This window comes from Anastrepha obliqua, chromosome 4 (assembly GCF_027943255.1).
Source record: "Anastrepha obliqua isolate idAnaObli1 chromosome 4, idAnaObli1_1.0, whole genome shotgun sequence".
NCBI classification, from domain to species: Eukaryota; Metazoa; Arthropoda; class Insecta; order Diptera; family Tephritidae; genus Anastrepha; species Anastrepha obliqua.
Genome location: NC_072895.1, coordinates 89042412 through 89057827, shown reverse-complemented (window position 1 = coordinate 89057827; position 15416 = coordinate 89042412). Strand labels below are relative to the sequence as shown.

Below are 15416 nucleotides of genomic sequence, written 5' to 3'. Positions count from 1 at the left end.
AATTGTTTAAATAATACATGGATCTATGTGAAGTATGTGACATTGGAAGCTACAACTTTACTCCATCATTCAGGCAACTTACGGATTACCGTGACGAAAAATTCGAGTTCTTTTGACTTGATTGAGCCAATTTGCGATGATCTCGTAATAAGTGAACCGCTCTTCAATAAGGGCTGACTGCATTCGGAATCGGATCGTAACAGATGGTAATCTAAAGGTCTGGGGAATATGACGTTAGGGCAAGCCCCTCTTAATATTTCTGGACCGATTTAGCAACATGTGGCCTGACGTTGTCATGCACCAAAATCAGTTTGTCACGTGTACCGGCCCATTCCGGCCTCTTTTCTTTGAGAGCTCAATTCAAACGCATTAGCTGCAGTTGATAATGACTGCCAGTGATGGTTTCAGATGGTTTAAGGAGTTCATAATAGACGACACACTTCTGATCCCACCAGATGCACATCATAACCTTTGAAGCATGAATATTTTTTCGCTGTCGATGGTCCTAGTTCACCTGGCTCCAACATTTTCGACGCTTAAGATTATCATAATATTTTTCATCGCCAGTGACGATGCGATGCAGAAAACCTTTTCTTTTCTGCCGTTTCGGAAGCATCTTACATGGCACCTAACGCATCGAGCCTGGGTGCCACAGTTACCTGCTTTCTGGACCATTCTCAGCGCGTGCAAACGTTTACCAACGGTTGATCTGTTGATCTGTTAACACCCAACTCTTTAGACATATCATCAAGGGTTCGACATGCCTCTTCAGCCAATAATTGTTGTAGTTGAGTATCTTCGAATTTTTTCGGTGCCTCTGCGCGATCTTTATCACTCATCCGACTTTGTTTTTATATATGAATTCGAGTGAAAGTGATGGAGATGAAAAATTTCACCTACTGGTCTCCCTAAGCTGTCCCGTAGGGCTTTTCTTTGTTTGCCCTATACTGCACCATGACATCTTTTTGGTTGAAATTGAGTTTATTAAAATTCGTCTTATAATAAATTTATTACAAAAACCATATTTAGTTAAACGTTTTTACAATTTACTTACTCCTTTGGTTTAATTCGATCGGGTGGGTGTCGGTGTTCGAATGACAGTTCGACCCCTGCTGGTTTTAGACTCGCATGCTATGTTTGGCTAGAAAGCTCTTGACAGACAGTGCGGAATAAGCTGGCGCATTGTGGGGCGGGGTAATTAATGCCAATTAGAAACCACGAGGAAAGTTAAATCCTTCTCCACGTGGTGTGTTTAATGCAGAGGAGGCCTTCCTATTTCCTCCATTAGCTTCAATGGGTACCAGAGCTAGAAAGTATCCATTTCCATGACATAACCTATCTAGTGGAACAAGTAGATCTTTATTTAGTTTAAAGTATCTATGACGCTGTAAAGTGCGTCTTTAATATTGATCCCCTACTGATTTTTTTCCCCGAAGATTCTGAGGACTTCTTCATCAGGATTCTGCGCCATTTAATAGGACGGGTGTGATGAAGGTTTGGGCTGTGTTTGGTGAGGAAGGATTTTACTCCTGAATTGTAATGCTGCACTTGAATGCCAAGGCTAATAATTTTAATGGTGCTGCCGCTTGTTTCCCAGGCAAAGGAGGTTTTTTACGGCATTGAAATAATAACTTTCGACTGAAGTTTTCCTCTTGCCCTCGTTAACCTGCAGACTCATTGACTTTGCTTCTTTATCCAGTTTTAAAAAGTCAGAAAACGCAGTTGTTGAGGTCAGCGATCCATATCAAGCATACGCCACCAATCGTACGCTTTTTTAAAAAGATTACACCTGAACGATTTAGTACTGCAGCTCGAATAATATTTTTCAGCATTATAGTCATCATCAGGAGTCACAATACTTCGAATCACGTTTGGTATTACATGGTTCAGAGAGGTTGTTATTATTGCTGTAGCTGCTTATTAATTCCTGCGGTCTTTCAATTGGTCTAGGAAAATTAAGGTTTGAGTGATGGTATCAGCAAGAGAAGGGTATTAGATGAGTAAGAATAAGCGGACATAGAAAGAGATGGTTATTGTCTTGTGCTTGGATAAAGATAAAGATAAAGATAGAGATAAAGATACAAATACAGATAGAGATAGAGATAGAGATAGAGATAGAGATAGAGATAGAGATAGAGATAGAGGTAGAGATAGAGATAGAGATAGAGATAGAGATAGAGATAGAGATAGAGATAGAGATAGAGATAGAGATAGAGATAGAGATAGAGATAGAGATAGAGATAGAGATAGAGATAGAGATAGAGATAGAGATAGAGATAGAGATAGAGATAGAGATAGAGATAGAGATAGAGATAGAGATAGAGATAGAGATAGAGATAGAGATAGAGATAGAGATAGAGATAGAGATAGAGATAGAGATAGAGTTAGAGATAGAGATAGAGGTAGAGATAGGGATAGAGTTAGAGATAGAGCTAAAGATAAAGAAAAAAATAAAGACAAAAACAAAGATAAAGAAAAAGGTAAGATAAAAATAACGACGAAGACAGAGATTCTTAAAGGTCTTAACTTTAGGACAAACCATTTTTCCAGCCTGATTTGATCATAATTAGAAAGCGAAGAACTTCCTATGGATTAATCCTGCCTTCGAAATGGTTTGAAATGAGACTTTAGAAAATTTTTATTCATAAAGCAAATAGATCCTAAATAATTTGAGTGTTGTTCTGTGCGCATATTAAGTGTGAATTTCAAGTGAAAAAAAGGATTATTATATGAATCATAAGCAATTACCTTAAAAGCCATTAATATTTTTGCAAGCATAAAACCACATTTAAATCTTTCTCAGTTAAAAATTTGTATGCATTTTGTTACGCAGTCAAATATTTATAAGAGCATCCATGCAATAACTTTTTTTTTCAAAATTATGCCCTATTCTTTTCATGTAAACCCAGGCCCTTTGCGCCTTTCTCGCCTACAAACGTTTTCTTATCGGCGCCGGCGATGAATTCACATCTGCCTTTGAAACAGACCCAGCGAACGTGGTGCATCAGCAAGCTTACACCAGCTACTCCATGGACAACGACAACGATCAGTACAGTAAGTCGCCGTTCAGTGGCCAACAACAACAAGGTATGCCTGAATTATTTTGCAATAAATTCACGAAAAAAAATATTTTGATTATTTTTGATTATTTTTCTATTCGTAACAAATAGGCATGGAACAGCAAGGAATGGAACAGCAAGGCATGGAATATCAACAGCCCACCTATTAGAGCAAGATAAGCCAATAACAAAATATGAGCAAGAACGATTGGCAAGTGATTGCCAATTAGGCTCATGGAATTGGGTACTTTGAGAGTGTCGCTTGATTTGTGCTGTAGGAAGCAGCAGCAGCAGCAGTAAAACTAAAGCAAATTTTTTAAATTGAAGCAAACAAAAAAACAAAATGAACCGAAAACACCGATAGCAAACATATACATACACACATACATGCATATGTAGACAAATATACAAATATACTCATAAATAAAATTAAAGAAAATGTAAATTTATGTATTTGCAATTGAGTGCAAAAACAAAAAACTTGTGCAAAAAGTTAGCAGCAGCAGAGAAACTGAAGAACTAAACACACCACATGCATACACACATACACAGATACACCCGTATGCACTACTACCAACCGAATTGGAAAATGGCGTTCACAAATGAAATGACGTGCATTCATAGTTGGAATTAGAGTTGACTCCGAGTCGATGCCAGTTCTTTAAAAGAAATTATGCAAAAATGCTTACTCTGAGGAGGCTGAGGCGGCTTAAGACTTACTGCGCGCAAGACTTCTATTTTAATGTTTTTTCAACTAATATTTCCAACTATGAGTGCGCGTGTCTTACAAAAGAAAAATAAAAAAAATAAAATCATGAAAAAGCGATTAAATTAAAAGCAAACACTTAAGTGCAAAAGTTTATAATTGTAATTGTGTAAATTTTATAAATTCTATGTCGCATTTAAACGATGAATCGCTGTATATCATAGGTGTGTGCAGCGCGTGAAAATGTAATAAAATGCAAAAAAGTTGTAAAATGCTTTGGCTTCAACTTGAGAAATACACTCGTAAGTGGAAATGAATAAGTAGTTATTAGTAAAAAAAATATTTGTTAATAAAAGTTATAGGCATGGAGCGAAGGAACACTTATTAAACGTAATCACATATGTATGTATGCCCAGACGCATACATACACACATATAGACACATATTTTTGCAGTGACCAATTGTAAGCTTCTATAGCTGATTATGTAGACTTTGCGAATAAACAAGTTATTTATTGCTGGTAAATTAACAAAACACACAACCCTAATGTATACATAAGCAAGCCAATAATTTTAAATAAATAACTGGAAAATTTTTAAAATTTACAGCAAACAAGCGAATGTTTGTAAATTTACATACGAAATATCAACAAAGCCGGCAAGAATTAAGAATACATTTCGAATGTCATAAATTCATATACAAACATACATATGCAAACAAACTCTTTATGCCATTATGCATACAGGTAACTCACGCATGTATACATACATACATATATTTAATATTTATGTATGCACATAACATTGAAATTTACATACCTACTAAAGTAAATCGTAGAAAATTAGTGGTTTTTGAATAACTTATTATTTAGTTATAGAAAATTAACAATAAATATAACAACAATAACGAAAACTCATAAAACATATTTAGATGTTTGTGTTTGTTGTCGTTAAGGCATCTGATATCTGATACGGGTATCCACAATTTCGCATTGTTATTTTTTTCACTACCGAACTATCGGGCTTAAGCTTAGGAGATGCCGAGATTTATTGTTTTTGATTGATTTTTATTTTTTTTTTAATAAAAATAAATTTTTCGTTACCCTTCTTTAAAATATGTTTCACATACCGAGCTATCGGGCTTACGCATTGGGGATGCCGAGATTTATATGCAAGTTTGTTTTTTTTGGAAGCAAAAATAAACTTTTCGTGACCCTTTTTTTAATTTTTTCCGCATCCCGAACCCTGGGCTTAAGCTTAGGAGGTGTCGAGATTTATACATAATTGTTTTTTTTTTTGGAGCAAAAATAAATTTTTCGTCACCCTTAGTTTAAAATTTTGCCACATCCCGTACTATCGGGCTTAAGCTTAGGAGATCCCAGGATTTATTTATAATAATATATAATTTTTTTAAAGCAAAAATAAATTTTTCGCTACTCTTCTTTTAGAACTTTACCATTTTTATGATACAAATACAAATGTAACAAGGATGATAGATACCAGGTTTGCTCGTTAGGTATGGGGAATAAATTTTTGAGGGGAACTTTGAATTCTACGTCATTCGTTTTGTGTTTCACAAAATTTAGCTTTCGCTTAGTGAAACACAAAACGAATAACGTCGCCATAGCTGTCAAATTCGCTCAGAGCCGAGTAACGGTCTGCTAGGTAGTGCACCTCTAAAAATCTTTTCACTATGCAAATGTCACCTCTCCTAACGGACGCCTCTATTTATTAGTCGGACATCTGTATTTATTAGCCAGACACTTCCCCTGAGCGAATATTTTTTCTTTCCCAAATCTTATGTATTGGAAAAAGTTACGCTCTTTTGAGTGGACACCTCTCTTGAACGGACAAAAACCGACTAACGGTGAGTGTATGCCCAAGGGTGATGTCACTGTATAAGTATACGCTAAAAACTCAGTAAGTGTATACTTAATTTACATAACCAACTTAACGTAATATTTCGACCAACTTTTTGAAAATGGAAATTTGTGTTAGCGGTTTATTGCTACTTAACTTAACTTAACTTAGGAATCTGTAGATTTCTTCTGTGTTAAATTAAGTAAATTCTCAAGTTTCGCCCTTAGGTAAATTGTGAGCAGTGAATTGCATATCTTCGATATTAAAATTCCTAATAATGACGGTAGCCGTTTCTTAACGCGCATAGGTATATTTGCGCTTCAAATTTGTATGAAACAATAAGCAGACAGTTTTATATGAGCTTATGGCAGAGTTGCGAGTGAAATCGGTGCTTCCAAGTTTTGTTATGTTGGTCTTTATCCAAGAATGATAGATTACTAGGTTTGCCCAATAACCTAAGTTTGATAAATAACAAAATTGTGACGGGAACATCGGCTGCCATGTGACGGCAGTGATTCGCCAGCCAAGTTCTGCACGACCATTTCACATGTATTTACACACTCGTCTAATCAGTTGTTGTTCAGACGGCAACGCAGTAACATTTTGTTGATTTTTTCTTTCGTATATCACTAACACATTCTTAGGTTTTTCATAAACAAACCGATTCATAACTCCTGCTACGGCACTGCTCATTCGCTGATTCTGTTAAATTCGCTGAGAGCCGGCTAACGGCTCGCATTAGAAATCTTTTCACCATAGCTTTTATCGGCTTTTGCAATCCGCTTTATCGACATATTCGACATATACATACATATGTATGTGTCAATACACATCTTTGTATTAGTTGAAAACTTTCCCTACCGTTTGCATTTTTCAGTTCGTAATTTACTTCAATAAATCTTGATTTAAAATTTGTTGAATGGTGATGTCAAAGGTTATAAGTAGACAGTTGTCGTTGTACAAATCGCTTACAGTTTTGCCTATAGGTTGGCTCGATCAGCAGATGTCTGTGGTTATGGTTATGGCACCTCTAATTTAATTTTTAAATAAATGTAATACTTGTTCAAGATACAAAAACAAACAGTGGCCAGCTGGCCAGCCAAACAGTGGTCGTTGCAAATATCTTAAGTTAAGATTTCTCTAATCACATTTTTATTCAAATTTAACCTAATTTAAATGTAAATCAACAAATTAGCATACAAAAAATTTGCTGAAATATACATCTCATTATTTCTTAACCTTCTGTTTGGTGCCGTGTATCAAATTGATTTAAATAAAATTAAAGTTATGTTTGAAAAAATTATATAAATTATTACCAACAAAACAAGACATTATTTAATTAAAAATACATTCAAAAAAGTAATCAGAGACTATTTAAATGCCAGCGAAGGATTATTTATTGATACAACATTGCAGCATCAGCCGAATCAGCGGCGCTTAACAGAATGTTAAATAAATGTAGACACCCAAAACGTGCTTACACACACACGCTCTAAATGTGAAGAGTAGTGCGAATATCATATTTTAGCACAATGAACCAGATAAACAAAATTTGCCTTACAATAACTTCAGTGCTGAATGTCGAAATATTCCCTATCCCTTTTACGTGTTTGTACGTTCAAAACCTTGAGATTTCGGCATTTGCAAAGTGGTCCGAGATTTAAAATTATTTTTTCAGTGCGTTTTCGAATAGCTGTGGGAAGTTTTAAAATTAATAGAGGGGAAATTCTATTAATACCTTATACAGAAACGAATTTAACATTTGCATTGTGAAATAAGATAGCAGAGCTTAGGTAACGAGACTCTCAGGGACTTTGTACGATTTCTGTCTTTATGTATACATTTTTTTGTTGGTACTAATACCTGAGGTTACTCACTGGTTACTACAATATTTCCGCAAGTAATTTTATTGAATAATACAAAACCAAATATCAATAAGAGTAACAATTACAAAATTAAAAAAAAAACTTTTGTTTTATTTAAAAAAAATTTTAACTACAAAATAATTTTCGTTAATTTCTTAGTTTAAAAATATTTGCACAAAGATTCAGACCAAAATAACTAATTGCCATTAATTGGTGTGAGAGGTTTTTTTTATTTTTTATTTTTTTGTTGGTGGATGAGATAGAGTTCAAGTTGCTTTCGCACTTACAGCGGCCGTCGTCTACTGCGTTGAGTGGTGGAGCAACTAAAACAGTCCTTTCTCTTCTTCTGAACCCTTTCCGGAAGACAGCCCATGACGGCATCCATAAAAAGGATAAATTCTATTCACCCACGTCTGGGTTCACCGTATTTGTAGCCACCTTTATGCTATAGGCTCGTCTTCTTGTGTGTCTACGTCAAGTGGTACGTCATTGCGAGTCTATGACTGAAGTGTCTTTGGTTGTCGTCGGTCCGTCAATTTCGATCAGCCTCCACTGCACTGCTGCTAATGGTGATGCTGCGTCTGGCCTGGTGTTGCTACTATTGATTGCTGCCGTGCCTTGCGCTCTCGTCGATATGGCGTAGGCACATTATGATTTTTGCTGCGAAAGCTCGAACTGACTCCCATTTCCCGCTGGTTCAACACTTAACTCTCGTAAGGGTGTTTAAGGCTATAGAATGCTCCAAAACTCTTTCTAGTGCATCTGTTTCTTCTTTAAAGCGATCATAGTACAAATGGTTGGACAAGTCCAAGCCCTCAGTCAGGAAGACCATTGATGCTTTCCATTTCAATTCAACCGGGCTATTTGGGTCATGTTCTTCGATTTCGATGTAACTCAAATATGTTGCTCTCTGGTCATAATAATGAGACACGTATTTTTTTGTTCGCCCGAAAAAATTTTTTTCAAACTTTATCGGCAATTTTGTTTTTCGGCTCAAAATCGATTTTTTTTAATAATATAAGAAAATTTTTTTTTAAATGCTCATAACTTAGTCAAAAATGAACCCATTTTAATGATTCTGGGTTCAAAATGATCGTCATTACTTGCATCAGCGACTTCATGTAGAAAAAATTGCATAAAAGTAGTTGAAGATTTTTTATTTTGGAAAAAAACAAAAAGTGCGAAACAGGTTTTTTACTCAAAAATTCATTACTCAAAAACAACGCATTTTAGCTACTAGGCATTCAGCTCTATTAAAGTTTGAGATGTCCTTTTGATTTGGAAAAAGTTATAAAAAAAAAAAATACACTCTTTGAAATATTGAATTTCGAAAAAATTTCAATTTTTTTTCTTTTTTGCTAAATAAAAAATTTTCAACTACTGTTTTGCAATTGTTTCTACATGAAGTCGCTCGTGTAAGTAATTACGATCATTTTGAACCCAGAATTATTAAAATCGGTTCATTTTTGACTAAGTTATGGGCATTTAAAAAAAATTTTTTCTTATATAATTAAAAAAAATCGAGTTTGAGCCGAAAAACAAAATTGCCGATAACTCTTGAAAAAAATTTTTTTCGGGCGAACAAAAAAATACGTGTCTCATTATTTTGACCAGAGAGCAACATATTTGAGTTACATCGAAATCAAAGAACATGACCCGAATAGCCCGGTTGAATTGAAATGGAAAGCATCCATTGTATTACACCCGGCTAGATTACAGTGGAAGGTTTAGAGAGGCAGGATAGATGGGTGTGTAACTGAAAAATTTGATTTGAGTTCACTCTTCCGCCAATCTCTTGGATTCATTGATGAATCTTTAGAGATCCGGAAGAGGAAGAGTATGAACTTTACCCATACTCAGTACATCGCACCCCAACAGCCTAAGCCTAATTCTATTTGCTGAATCTGCCAGTTCGTTCCTTGTAATACCACAATGTCCAGGTACCCAATTAAGATAAGCTTTGCTGTTTTTTGCAACACTGTTCAGTTATGTCTAATTTCGAAGATCAGCGTGGGTTAGCAAGGGCTCTCAGTGCAGCTTGACTGTCACTACAAATTCCAATACTACCACCCCGCCACTGCTTCTCAATCAGCCTGTATGCTACATTACAGAATACAGTAAGAATACCGTAGCCATCTCTCCTGTAGCGTAAGAGTACTTAGTGTCTTCATCCAAGTACCATCCAGATACACTACCATCACTAGTTTTGGATCCGTCGGTGTAGAAAGTGTGCTGAGATCCCATTAATAGGTTCTCTGGACTTAAACATTGATTTCTATCTGGTATCTACACATCAGACTTCCTACCGAAGCTAACGTAATCCACCCGATTGTTCGCTGGCGGCGAGAGCAGTCTGCACCGCTGCGACAACTGGTGGAATATCTGACAGTGGCCAGTACTTTCTTCGTCTCCCCAGATCTGTAGCTTCAGTATATAAAAGTTTAAGCATTGGAGTGCGTAAAGGTTTCTAGTACCTTGAAACAGGAGTTGTTTTGCACAGAGCGTATCATTTGAAAGAAGTGTGGAAATTTTGACAGATTTAATAACTGATGAGGCATACCTATGTTGCCTCCATTTCCATACCAATTATTTGCGGTTGTATGGTACGGCATCTATAGCATCAATTTTTAATTTTTCCAGTACTTTGCTGTAAGAAACCGATTTATTTTTTAAATTAAGCTCATTTGCAAAGGTCAATCAACCAACGACTTGGTTTCAGTCGAACTTAATTTTTCGTTAAAATCAATAAATAAACTATGTTTTAATATTCAAAATAAAATTTATTCCAAACAACTTACTTTTCGTTCTCAATTTCATTGTGCATTGAAATAGTTTGTATTGTTGTATTAGTTCTGAGCGGCAGATTCTCAATATTTTACTGTTAGAAATTGCGATGTTGCGACTGTTACTGAAATTTTCTCTTAGAACGAGTTACTACATATCTATATAAAAAAATAACAGTGGAAGCTCAAACACATGCAAACTGTGCAAGGTGAAGTCCAAAATAAGCAAGACTGAGCTAAAATAGAAACTACTGGATCTTTGTTCTGATAACTTCGGGTTTATTTATTCAAAATAGTCCTCTCTGGCCTCGATACACTGTTTTGGGCGATCTAAAAGCTTTTCGAAGGAGTATTTCAGGTCATTGACGGGAATGTCCTTCAGGATGCCGGTACAAGCCTTTTGAATGGCCTCTACGGACGCAAAACCTTTTCCGTTCATGGCCAAATGTAATTTTCCGAATAGGTAATAAGCACAGGGAGCCATATTAGGCGAATGTGGTGAGTGATTGATGGTTAAAATGTGATTTCAAGTCAAAAAATCAGTCACAAGATCGATGAGTTGATGCATTATCATACAATAAGCGCCAGCTTCCTCCTTCGCGGCATTTAGGCGGATTCGACGAATGCGATGATGCAAAAAACGCCTCGAAACGCCAAGATAGAAAATTGCATTGACGGTTTGACCCGTTGGCACGAATTCCTTGTGGACAATTCCCTTCGAATCGTAAATACAAATGAGCATCGACTTGACTTTTGACTTCTCCAAACGCGATTTTATGGGTGGTTGCTCGTCTGGGGCCTTCCATTCAGCACTTTGACGCTTAGATTCAGGTTCATGTTGGAAACAACACGTTTCATCACCAGATGAGATCTTTCGAATGTTGAATTCTGAGCAATTCTTGGTCCTCAGTTAACTTGTGCGGAATGAAACATGCATAGATAGACCTTTCGTAAGCCCAAATGGTCAGTTAAAATGCGATAAATTGATGTTTTGGAGATATTCAACTACGATTCCATGAATTTCAACGATGGTTTAGGTTCGTTTTTGATAAATTTACGAAGAATTTCGATGAGTTTTCGGTGATTACTGATTTTGGGCGGCTCGAATGTTCATTGTCATTTATGTCCTCACAACCATCTCTGAAACGTGTAAGCCACTCATGAACTCTGGCAGGAGATAGACAATTATCGTCATAAACTTTTTTCATTAATTCAAATGTTTCGATTTTAAAACCAAATTTGATTTTAGCTCTTTATTCGAAACTAATTTTTATACCGATGACACAAATATACTGACACTTTAGATGCAATAACTTCGCTTCCACTGAACCGAATGTCACGAAGCTTTCATTGGAGGTCAGCCTTCCAAAGCACTAACTCATTAAAAAGATGGCGCCATCAAAAACATTTTTATGACACCAGTTTCGTTAATTTTGGACTTCACCTAGTAAACTTAAATTTTTATACCTTTATTTATTTTTATTTACATTTGTTTAAACCTCAATAATTATGAGTAACTTTTGTTTACCATTTTCTTCATTCGTGTTTATTAGTCTATTTTCCGCGATCGCTATTCTATTATTTTACAATGTTTGCTTTGCTTAATTTCCCAAGAAATTGTTATCAATTCCGAAAGTTTAATTATTACTTTAAGGAAATTTTTTTTTAAATTTAATTGCACTTAAATACAAATAACTATACAATTTTTCTAGTAATTACCTTATTTGAGGTTTGTTTACTGTCACTTGATAAGGGAACACCTACACAAATACTAAATAGTTCTAAAAGCCGGAAAATCAAATTTGCTGGCTAGAATTCAGTCACAACAGTTATACGGTTGAGTTACAAGTCCAAATGAAGCAACGATTTATGGGCTTGGTTATCTTTGACAGAGAGGACGAGCTACCAAAGCAGTGCAATTTATTTCTGTTGATCTTTTCCTTTTTATATTAAGGGGGGAAGCTGGTCTAGAATTTTGAAAAAATCGAAAAATTTTTTTTTGTCTTAAAAGGTGCTTTAGGGTCTTAGAAATAATATACCAAATGAGGGATGCCAGCAAAAATGTCTAAATGCCCAAATTTTTCATTCGACGGCAGTGCCTCGCAGGTATGCCCCGAACGCTATTTACAACTTTAAACGCGTTTTTCTCGAAATCACTTTTTTTAAACTGGCCGAAGACATAACTCGAACAAATCTTTACCGATTCTTACGAAATTTTGACAATACATTCGAAATACTTTTCTCCGGAGACGTACGTAGGATTTTTTATTTATATTACATAGTTTTTTTTTTAATCAACAATTTTATGTCGTTCTTTATAGTGAAAATTGTAACTTTTTGTTCAAACGTGCACCATTTCGCGAAAAAACAAAATATCGAAAAAATCCTACGTACGTCTCTTTCTGTTGTTAATATATATAGAAACTAAAAAAATTTTATTTTTTGATCCAGGACAAAAATTAAGGAGTTTACGTCTTCGGCAATGGACCCACTAGAAAAAAAGGCGCCTTAGGAGAACTCCTGGACAGCGGCCATTTTGAAATTAATTCAGACGAAAAATTTTGTATTTGTACCATGAAAGCTATATTATTAAACCTATTTCACAGATTTTCGATTGATTCCTTTGTTGAGTCAAAATAAATTCATAAAATATGCCCATTTTTTGCGCTCTAGACCAGCTTCCCCCCTTAAGGTAACGTTGTGTGATGGTAATGGTTGTACGGGTTAGGCGAAGGCCTTTATGCGCTGCGACCAGATTAATCTATTGTGCGTCCCTAATTACTAAATTATAATTATTTAGTATACCAAAGAATCGAACCAGCTTCTCAGGAGGGAGCAATTGTAGGTCTTCCTCCTCTAGCAGGTACGAGCCCATTATTCTGTGTCTCCTGTAGCCTAATGCCTCCCAGTTGGTGATTAAGTGTTCCATAGACTCCTCTTCATCACAGCAGAACCTGCTTGATCTTGTATAGGGTGTTTTTTTTAGAGGTTAGGTTTTCAAGATGAAATAAAACGTATATAATTTAATGTTATGGCCAAGAATTTAGCTTTATTATAAAGATAAGGGTTTGGCATTATGTTTTAAAAATGATTTCGGGCAAGTGGCCGCCGCGGCTGGCTCGAATAAATTCCAGCCGAGAGGCCCAATTTTCGACCACTTTTTGCAGCAATTGGGGCCGTATGTCAGCAATAACGCGCCAAATATTCTCTTCCAAGACGTCAATCGACTCGGGCTTATCTGCGTAGACAAGCGACTTCACATAGCCCCACAAGAAATAGTCCAGCGGTGTTATATCGCACGATCTTGGAGGCCACGCCACAGGTCTACGGCGCGAGATAATGCGCTCACCAAAAGTTTCCTTCAATAAATCGATTGTTGCGTTGGCTGTATGGCATGTAGCGCCGTCTTGTTGGAACCAAAGGTCGTCCACATCAACATCGTCCAATTCAGGCACGAAAAAGTCATTAATCATGGCTCTATAGCGCTCTCCATTGACTGTAACATTATGGCCGGCTTCATTTTTAAAGAAATATGGACCAATGATTCCCTCTGCTCATAGAGCACACCAAACAGTGACTTTTTGAGGATGTAACGGCGTCTCAGCAATGGCTTGTGGATTATGTTCACTCCAAATGCGACAATTTTGCTTATTGACATACCCATTCAACCAAAAGTGAGCTTCATCGCTGAACAAAAACCATTTTTTTCGAACCGCGCGAACCGAACCATTATTTTCGTAATAAATTTGCACGATTTGCAAACGTTGTTCAGGTGTAAGTCTATTCATTATGAAATGGCAAACCAAACTGAGCATAAATCAAGTGACAGCTGTCAAAAAGACCATCTACGAAAAAAGTAGTGCCAACTTGAAAACCTAACCTCTAAAAAAAAACACCCTTTACTAGATAATCCTATTGTGTTAAAGGTTTTATTCCAGGCAAAGTCATCTAGGGTTAGAGCAGATTTTGCTCTGTTGGCATTGAAGGGGGTAGTATGGTATTTTTTTTTTTTCATTTTTTTTTTTTTTTAAATTATTCTATAACATCTTAAGATTATTGTGTGAAAGTTTGAAGTGCATTAGAGTAAAATTGACAAAGACACAAAGGATTAAGTATCTACCTCTCCAACCGGATTTCACGCTGCCGAAAATAGCTACCTAATCTTTAAACGCGTTTTTCTCACACTTGCCTTTTTTACGGTCGGTGTCCACTGTAGATTCATATCTGCTGCACCGATTCTTTTCAAATTTGGTTTTTTTGTTTCTTTACTTTATTCACGAGGTAATGACGTCGAGTTTTTTTTTTTTTTTAATTTTGTCATATTTTAAAACAACAAAGTTTTCAAGTTTTTTTTATGAAAAATCGGTGTTTTGACTTCAAAGCGCTTTAAAAAATTAAAAAAAAAAAACAAAAAAAAAAAAAAATTCGACGTTGTTACCTGCGAAACTTTATTAGCTGATGAAATCAATTTGGTTTTTTGATTTTAGTTGATCCAGTAATGAGTTCTGAGGGACACCGCAATAAAACTTTTTTATGAGACGTCCGCGAAGATTCGCTGCCACCAACTCATTTCTTCATAAAAATCAATGAAAATTTCACACAATATTCTTTAAATATGACTTTATAATGAAGTAATTTTAAAATTTTGAATAAATCAACTGTGTCGACAATAAAAATTTCGAAAAATATGCTTGTTATACACCGAATTAACCATACTACCCCCTGAAGTTCAAAAACTTTTTGGAGAGATTAAGGCCGCTTGCGCGGTTCCAGTGTTCCCTGGTTTTTGTTTGGATTGGAGTTTTTGGTTTCCTGTTTTCTATTATTTTGGTAAAGCCGAAAATTGGGTTGGTCCAATAAATAGCTCTAATGCTCCTTTTTTGGCATAAAAGTGTGCCCTCTCGTTTCCTTCGTGTCCCTCATGCCCTGATACCCAAATCAGTGAGACTTGATTATGAGTGGCCAGTTTGTTGAGTGCATTGTTACACTCTATTAGGACTTTTAACTTGAATGTGAAGCTATTCAAGGCTTTGAGAATCGATTGGCTGTCCGAAAGTATTTTAATTTTTACTTTCTCAAACCCTCTTTTGAATATGATTTCCACTGTTTCCATTATGGCGAAGAGCTCCGCATGGAAAATTGTG

The 15416-nt window shown here is 35.9% G+C and overlaps 1 protein-coding gene across 1 annotated transcript in view; it reads left to right on the top strand.

Annotated features, from left to right (window-relative positions):
* The window catches only part of LOC129246110 (synaptogyrin), a 52054-nt gene extending 47364 nt beyond the window's left edge, over positions 1–4690 (top strand). The window contains exons 4-5 of the mRNA XM_054884658.1: positions 2910–3087; positions 3171–4690. Coding sequence (XP_054740633.1) covers positions 2910–3087; positions 3171–3229 — 237 coding nt within the window. The 3' untranslated portion in view covers positions 3230–4690. The remainder of the gene's footprint in view (positions 1–2909; positions 3088–3170) is intronic.
* The last annotated feature ends 10726 nt before the right edge of the window (positions 4691–15416 follow it).